The sequence below is a fragment of the Etheostoma spectabile genome, chromosome 20 (assembly GCF_008692095.1).
Source record: "Etheostoma spectabile isolate EspeVRDwgs_2016 chromosome 20, UIUC_Espe_1.0, whole genome shotgun sequence".
In the NCBI taxonomy this organism is placed as follows: Eukaryota; Metazoa; Chordata; class Actinopteri; order Perciformes; family Percidae; genus Etheostoma; species Etheostoma spectabile.
In genome coordinates, this window is record NC_045752.1 from 18679578 (window position 1) to 18686701 (window position 7124).

The following is a 7124-nucleotide window of genomic DNA, read 5'->3' on the forward strand; positions in this document are numbered from 1 at the left end:
GGGGGATGACATGCAGCAAAGGGTCCCAGGTCGGAGTCAAACCCTGGCCCACTGCGTTGAGGAGTAAACCTCCATATATGAGCACCTGCTCTACCAACTGAGCTATCTGAGCGCCCAAAAGTCACATATTTTAAACCTAGCTTTTAACTGGTAATTTAAATTCTGTAAAATTAAAATATATATTTTTTTATTTGTGCGTATGTTTTTTTTTTCCTGTTTTCCTGCTTTTAACCTATGTGTATATTTGAAATGTTTTCATTTTTTGAAATCGTCTTGTCCATTGGCGTAATTACTGAGCTGAGCATCTTGTGTCTCTCAACATGAGACATGCAGTAGTCAGCAGGGTACTTGCACAACACTTTGTTCCTATCATTTTAGACAAAACGATAAGAGACTGTATAGGCACACAAACTATAACTATGAACTAAATGAGTAGAATGCCTCCTGATGCAGACAACTTCCTTCTAGCTTTAAATGGTAGAAAATGTCTGTCATAGACTGTTTTTCTTACCTGGTTGTCAAATTTCAGTGACTGTGTGCCTACAAGGAAACGAATGGCATCAGTTTCAGCTGCCTGGGCAGTAAGTGCTCGTGCCTGCAAAGTAGAAAATAAAATTCACTTAAAAACGTTATCATGAAGTCTTAGAATAGAATATGGATACATAGAGATCATAAGGGTAGCATAATGGAATAGCTAAGCATTGCTAATGAATGAAATAGATTATCATGGATGTGATACAGTAGTTAGAGCTATGGATGTGACAGTAACGTTACCTGGAATTCGAGACCATAAATGACAGGAGCGTCGTCCTCCATTTCTCAATATGTTTCCAGAGATAACGTCTGATCTTTTTCTCTTTTTTAAACGTCGCCTCACGATAAAAGCACTACAGAAGAACAGTAACTGTGCTACTTGCTGCACAAAACACAACACAGTGGCAGCACTTCCGCGATTTAAAAACTAGCAAAAAATGGAACGTGCAACTAAAATACGTAACGATAGTCGTGCAACGTTGTACAGGTTTTTAAAACTACGTAAAAGAAGTCAAGAATACCAAAACAAGACGGCATGAGATTTGTCTGCTCTGGTATACCGTACTTGTAACTTGCCTTTGAAGCTGCGCATGCGTACTAGAGTTGCATCTGTCAGTCTGCAGTAAGGTAAGAAACCGTTTTTATTCGTCGTTTTTTAATTTGTTTTTTGCGTAATGATGTCGATAACACTGTAATATGTGTTGTGCTTTTTAAAGCGTGGACATGTATTAGTCGAGAATGTATTTTACATTTGCAACCAGCTGCTAAGCTAAGTTAGCGCACGATAGCCAACCCGCTAATGTAGCATTAGCAAGATGTACAGTAGCCAGGACCGAACAGACAACAATCCTCTGATATCTCGGGTAAAATCTCTTTCGTGACAGGACTTTAAGCACGAATAAATGGCGTGAAACTGACTCGTTCTCCGTAGATGTAAGGTTAGACGATTAAAGCTTAACATAGCGTTTACGTTTAATGACAGGAAGTGACTCAGAAAAATGCTGCACAGTGTTGTACATTAAAGCACATACTATAAGTAAGTCATATCACATCAAAAGGATAACTTAAGTTATAACTGTGTTGAATTGCCAGCAGCAGTAAGATGAATAGTGGCGAGGCTCCTGCTCAGCGGCCAGTCACCTTGGACATCACAGTGGAAGATGTAAACAAGGAAGCCCCAGGCCCAGACCCTCCGGAGCCAACCATCAGCCAGACCCCTTCCAGAGACAGTGTCATTCCCCAGGAAGACAGCATCGACTTGGGCGTAGAGTTCGCCACCCCCCAAGAGGACAGGAGCACTACACCTTCAGAGAGCCTGATGGACAAGCTCAACGACCAGATGATGGAGAGCGTCATGATTTCTGACTCGCCTAATAACAGTGAGGAGGATGAGGTTGCTCCCATGGACTCCTTTCTGGACGGAGGAGAGGAGGAAGATAATGCCCAAGAGACACCAGGCAGCAAAGAAGAACAAAGTGAAATTGGACACAATACAACGGAGATAAAAGTTGCAATGGAAGAGGAGGAGAAAGGTGGTTCTGTGTTAAAAGCAGATGATGACACAAAGGAGCAGACATACACTCAAGAGCAAGTCACAGCATGTGTTTCACCTGAAGCTGACGCACAGAGCCCATCCGATCTTGAAAGTGGGGAACCGGCACCCCAGGAAGCTAGAGGGACGGGCCCAAAAGAGGAACCTGTGCCGGTGTGCACCATATTCAGCCATGTCACCCAGCCAAAGTCTTTGGTACCTGATGGTTTTCAGCCCACCTTAATCAAGTCTCCCAGCTTTAGCATGGGGAGTGGTGGGGGAAGCGAAGAGGCAGTGACCCCCAACAAGTTGACGGCCACTCTTGTGTGCCAGCCCAGCCCCAGCCTCAGTAAATTCTTCACTGACAATGGACACGTCAATCCAGCCTCTGACTTCTTCGATTCCTTTACCGCCACCTCCTCCTTCATCTCAGTTTCAAACCCAAATGCTGACATCCCTCCTGGCTCCAGTCCAGCGCCCTTAGCTCCCACCCCTGAGCACCAGCTCTCCTCCACCTCTTCCTCCATCTCAACCCCCGGAGGAGCACTGGACTCCGGTGCTCCCACCCCTAGTTCAGTGTTTGGCCATGCCCCTACCGACTCCACCGCCAAGGCTCAACCTCCGCCACCCCAAGCAGCCCCAGCTCCAAATCAAGCCCCGGCCACTCAGCCGCAGCCCTTCAACCAGCTCCAGGCTGTGTTCTCGGGCAGCGATGACCCATTTGCAACAGCGCTGAGTCTTAGTGAGGTGGACAGGCGCCATGATGCCTGGCTGCCATCTGAGGAGACCAGGAAGGTGTTGATCTCTGTGGCCACCCAGCAGTACAGCCCAGCCTATGTAGAGACCAACAGACTCACCATGCCTGGACTCAAGTTTGACAACCTTCAGGTCGGACAAGCACTTAGGCAGTAAAATGTTTAGCATACATTGTGTGTCTTTAAAAAGCTCTGGGAGAAGGTTTTCTTCTTACAGTATGTCATTCAAAATAATAAGAGGTGATGGATGCCCCTTTTTTTAGAAGGGCTTTATTGAAGTTCACTTTACTCATCTTGGGTAAAGTGAACTCAGTAAGTGTAAACTGTTTTCAGGGCTCGAAGACCACACTTTTTTTGTTTTTTTCAACAGAAAGCCTGCATTACAAACTAGATTTGAACATGGTTGAAGGGCGTTTTATTTATTTATTTCTTTTTTTAAATATTCATTCATCAAGAATTATTTGTCATTATGAATGATTCTGTTAAACAAATAAAAAAAAATCATTAATCGGTCACTATAAATGCCGATACTGATAGTTTGGAAAATGCCAATAATAATAATAATAATAATAATAATAATATTAATACTGGTCGATAATATTTGTGGCCTATAAATCAGTCGGGCTCTTGTGCTTTGTGCCCAATAACTTGCTGCTGTAGCACACATTTAGGATCAATAAAGTCTATCCATCTAAATGTACGTGTGTGTTTTGCTGCAGGGCGATGCTGTAAAAGACTTAATGCTTCGTTTCCTGGGAGAACCAGCAGCAATGAAGCGTCAGGTCCTCACCGCCAACTCTGTGGAACAGTCCTTCACAGGCCTCAAACGACTCATCGTAAGTCACTGTCTGTACTTTCTGTCTATGACTAATTTGTTCATGTTTACTTCTGAGGCTCGGAACATCATTCACTGTGTGTCAGTGATTCTACTGTTACAGTATGTTGTCATGATACTGGAATTTCTAACTTCCATACAATAATCGATAAATATTCCCACTGGAGATGAGTCGCATCAGGCTAAAGAGCTTGACAGGCTGACTTTTTTTCCCTCCTGTTAGTACAAAGACAGTGGCAGGGTACACATCTTCACACACTTAGTGACTGAAAGAGTTACAGGAACTGCGGTCAGCGGAAGTTAATAATCACTAATTTGGTCCTGACAAAACACGAGAAATGAAGGGTTCTATGAACGTTCATAGGTCAGAAAGCAGCTATAGATCCTGGTTGTTTAGGAACCATAGTTGTTGCTTTATACTGTAGTTATTTCCTACTTAATTCATTCTGTAGTCTTGTATGACCAGGATGAACATTTTGTATGTCTTTGACTGTATACAAATGTGTCTATTGTCATTATGTGTATACATTATCTTTTGAAATCCCAGAGGATGATTAGGGCACTAACATGTTCAGGTCCAACGTGAGTCATGACGTGTGGGCTGCAATAGGAGTTCAGTGTGGAGTGGCTGCTGTGCAGGTGCACTGTAGTGTACCTGGCAGAGCCCATGGAAAATATAGTATTTCTCATCATTCTAGATAAGGTGTATTGATGAAATAATAACAATTAGAGATGTCCCAAGATGACCCTGAGGATCGGTACATGGGCCGATCCAGGCATAGTGTTTAGGATCTTGTCAGCTAAAATAAAGCCGATCCAAATCGATCCCGCCTTTGCTGAACTCTTCTGTGTTTTGTCCCCTTCAGCCAAGTTTTGCAGCCAGGCTGTACAGTATGGGCATTCTGTTGCATGTGCCAGTGAAAATGAGTGTGTGTGTGTGTGTGTGTGTGCGTGAATGTGAAAAAGAATTTGATTGCACCAGTGATTGGCTGTTCTGACACCAGGAAAGTTTTGACATCAGCACTGGCCCAGGGCCAGTAAAAAAAAAAAGTATTTTGGGCAAGTGGCTTGGCCAGTCGACAGGGTTTCCGCCAATTGCAGTCACTCTCTTGTGATGGCTTAACCCTTGTGTTGTCTTCCTGTCGACCATGCAACCCGTTTTTCTGGGTCAGAATTTTAAAATTTAAACTTTTTTTACAACGTTTTGGCCGTCTTTATTGACACTTTTGTTGCTTTTCCCAAAGCCTTTGTCACTTTTTCCCGATGTTTTTGTTAATTTTTTAACGTTCTTTTATCAATTATAATTCAAATGCTATACAATTGAATAATACACCCAAATTCAATGAAAGTAGTGAACTGATCAGGATATTCTTTTGACAATTTGGTTGAAAGAAACCCAAAATTCTGATGTAGAAACTTAAAAAAATAGGATAATAAATCTGTTAATAATCAGTTATTACTTCTCTCTTCCTCATATCAGTGTACAGAACAATCAGCCAGCGGCATCTTAGATTAAGTTGGCTACATCTGTTATTTCCATGTGTCAGATACATATTTAACCATCATTTAGGTTAAGGACCAAACATACTTCATTGGGACATCCGTAATAATAACGCAGAGGAAAAAGAAAAAAAGAAAAATCTTGTTCTATGTTTTTCAGTTCCTACTACGTCTTTGTATGTAACAGTTATTCCTACTTGCCTCTACCACGTGTAATGTTAGACAGCCAATCACAAACATTACTAGATCTGGGTAGAAGCATGCTGCGTGCTTATTGGCTCACTGATGCTGATAAGATTTACTACTTAGGTATTTAAATTTGGTATTGAATGACGAGGCATTTTTCGATACTTGATTGTAAGGAGGCAATTCAGTTGATGCCTAAAAAGCTTGAATTCAGCACCCAGTAGGGCTGCACAATATATCGCAAATTTATCGTTATCGCAAATGTTGATATTAAGGTACACGTATCCCAAAGACTGTCAACATGTTTGGCCAATGAGATGAAGCCCTACTGCTCTAGATGCTTATCTATCGACTGAGGTGGTAAAGAGCATGGATGTGACAATATAGCTCTTTCATCGCAATATTCAGCAATTTTATCCTTGTGCATGTTTTCCTGATATTGTGCTGCTCTGGCACCCTGCCCTACAGATAACTCAAAACAACTAAAAGCAGCTTCTCCAGGTTATGAATCAATGAGTGACTTTAGGTTATGTGCATGTGCAGCAGTTGCTTTGGCCCATTACCTCACTTTCTGGAGCCTGGTCAGCCTGTACAGTCACTGATTCTCCTGAACCTGCTGGGTTGACAGGCCTCAGCTGACTGAAAAAAGTGAATCATTCATCTCCCTTTTTTCTCAGGTTGCTCTGCTACTCTTCTACCAAGCATAAAAATGCCTGTCTTTCTTTGTGACCGTGCAGTCTCGCCTCATTCCCTTTCCTGCTGCCATCTATCTCTCTCTCAGGCCCTCATGCGTTCCTTCCATCATCATTTCTGACCCACAAATGACCCTGAGAGACAGTTGTTATTTAAAACATATGCACAGCAGCAGCAGACAGTGTGATGGAGAGAGGAGAAAGAGGAGAAGAGGGGAGGGGTGGAGTGCAGCGATGGAGAGGTGGAGATCCACTCATCTCACAAGTTCTTTTCTCCTGCTGTGCCCATGTATTATGCATGGGACTGCTGTGCATATTTCAAGGGCCTTCTGGACTTGGTGTATGTATACACAGAGAGGATGGTACTTTTAGCTTGTGGCGTGCGTGCGTGCGTGCGTGCGTGCGTGCGTGCGTGCGTGCGTGCGTGCGTGCGTGCGTGCGTGCGTGCGTGCGTGGGTGCGTGGGTGCGTGTGTGTTAAGAGGCAAAACAAAGGAGAGAGTCAGTGAGCCTGAAAGGTAACATACTGTTGCCCCTACAGGAAAGATGTCAAGGAATGACAAGTAAAGAAAGAAACATTGTTGTGTGTGGGAGATAGAATTATTTCTAAAAAGTTAGTATTATTGTATGTTCATACAATTAGCAAGGAATCCTTAAAGGTCACATGGCATGAACATTTCAATTTATGAGTTTTTAACATTTCCTCTATGTACGTTCCCCCAGCCTGCCTATGGTCCCCAGTGGCTAGAAATGGTGATAGGTGTAAACCGAGCCCTGGGTATCCTGCTCTGCCTTTGAGAAAATGAAAGCTCAGATGGGCCGATCTTGAATCTGGCCCTTTATGAGGTCATGAGGAGCCAGGTTACTTCCCCTTTCTCTGCTTTGCCCGGCCAGAGAATTGGCCCACCAATGAGAAAGAGAGACATCATGGCTTTCAAACAAGCAAAGTGGTAGTTGGTCAAGGCCAAGTTTTAACTAAAAAGCTAAATTTCTCTGTTTGTTCATCTCTCTAAAGTTTTATTGCTGCAAAATGGGATTGTCAAGCAGACAAACTGACCACCACATATATAATAAAAGATCAATACTTGGCGCC

At 43.0% G+C, this 7124-nt stretch overlaps 2 protein-coding genes across 4 annotated transcripts in view; one reads left to right on the top strand and one right to left on the bottom strand.

The window, feature by feature from the left end:
• Positions 1–1046, bottom strand: part of eipr1 (EARP complex and GARP complex interacting protein 1) — a 53425-nt gene extending 52379 nt beyond the window's left edge. Inside the window, 2 exon segments of the mRNA XM_032500143.1 lie at positions 512–595; positions 775–1046. Coding sequence (XP_032356034.1) covers positions 512–595; positions 775–816 — 126 coding nt within the window. The 5' untranslated portion in view covers positions 817–1046.
• Positions 1047–1071: 25 nt separating this feature from the next.
• trappc12 (trafficking protein particle complex subunit 12) overlaps positions 1072–7124 on the top strand; it is a 36064-nt gene continuing 30011 nt past the window's right edge. Inside the window, exons 1-3 of one of the 3 annotated variants that reach the window (XM_032500124.1) lie at positions 1072–1161; positions 1621–2953; positions 3540–3656. In XM_032500124.1, coding sequence (XP_032356015.1) covers positions 1637–2953; positions 3540–3656 — 1434 coding nt within the window. In that variant the 5' untranslated portion in view covers positions 1072–1161; positions 1621–1636. The remainder of the gene's footprint in view (positions 1162–1620; positions 2954–3539; positions 3657–7124) is intronic. The other 2 variants (XM_032500126.1, XM_032500125.1) reach the window with 2 other exon arrangements.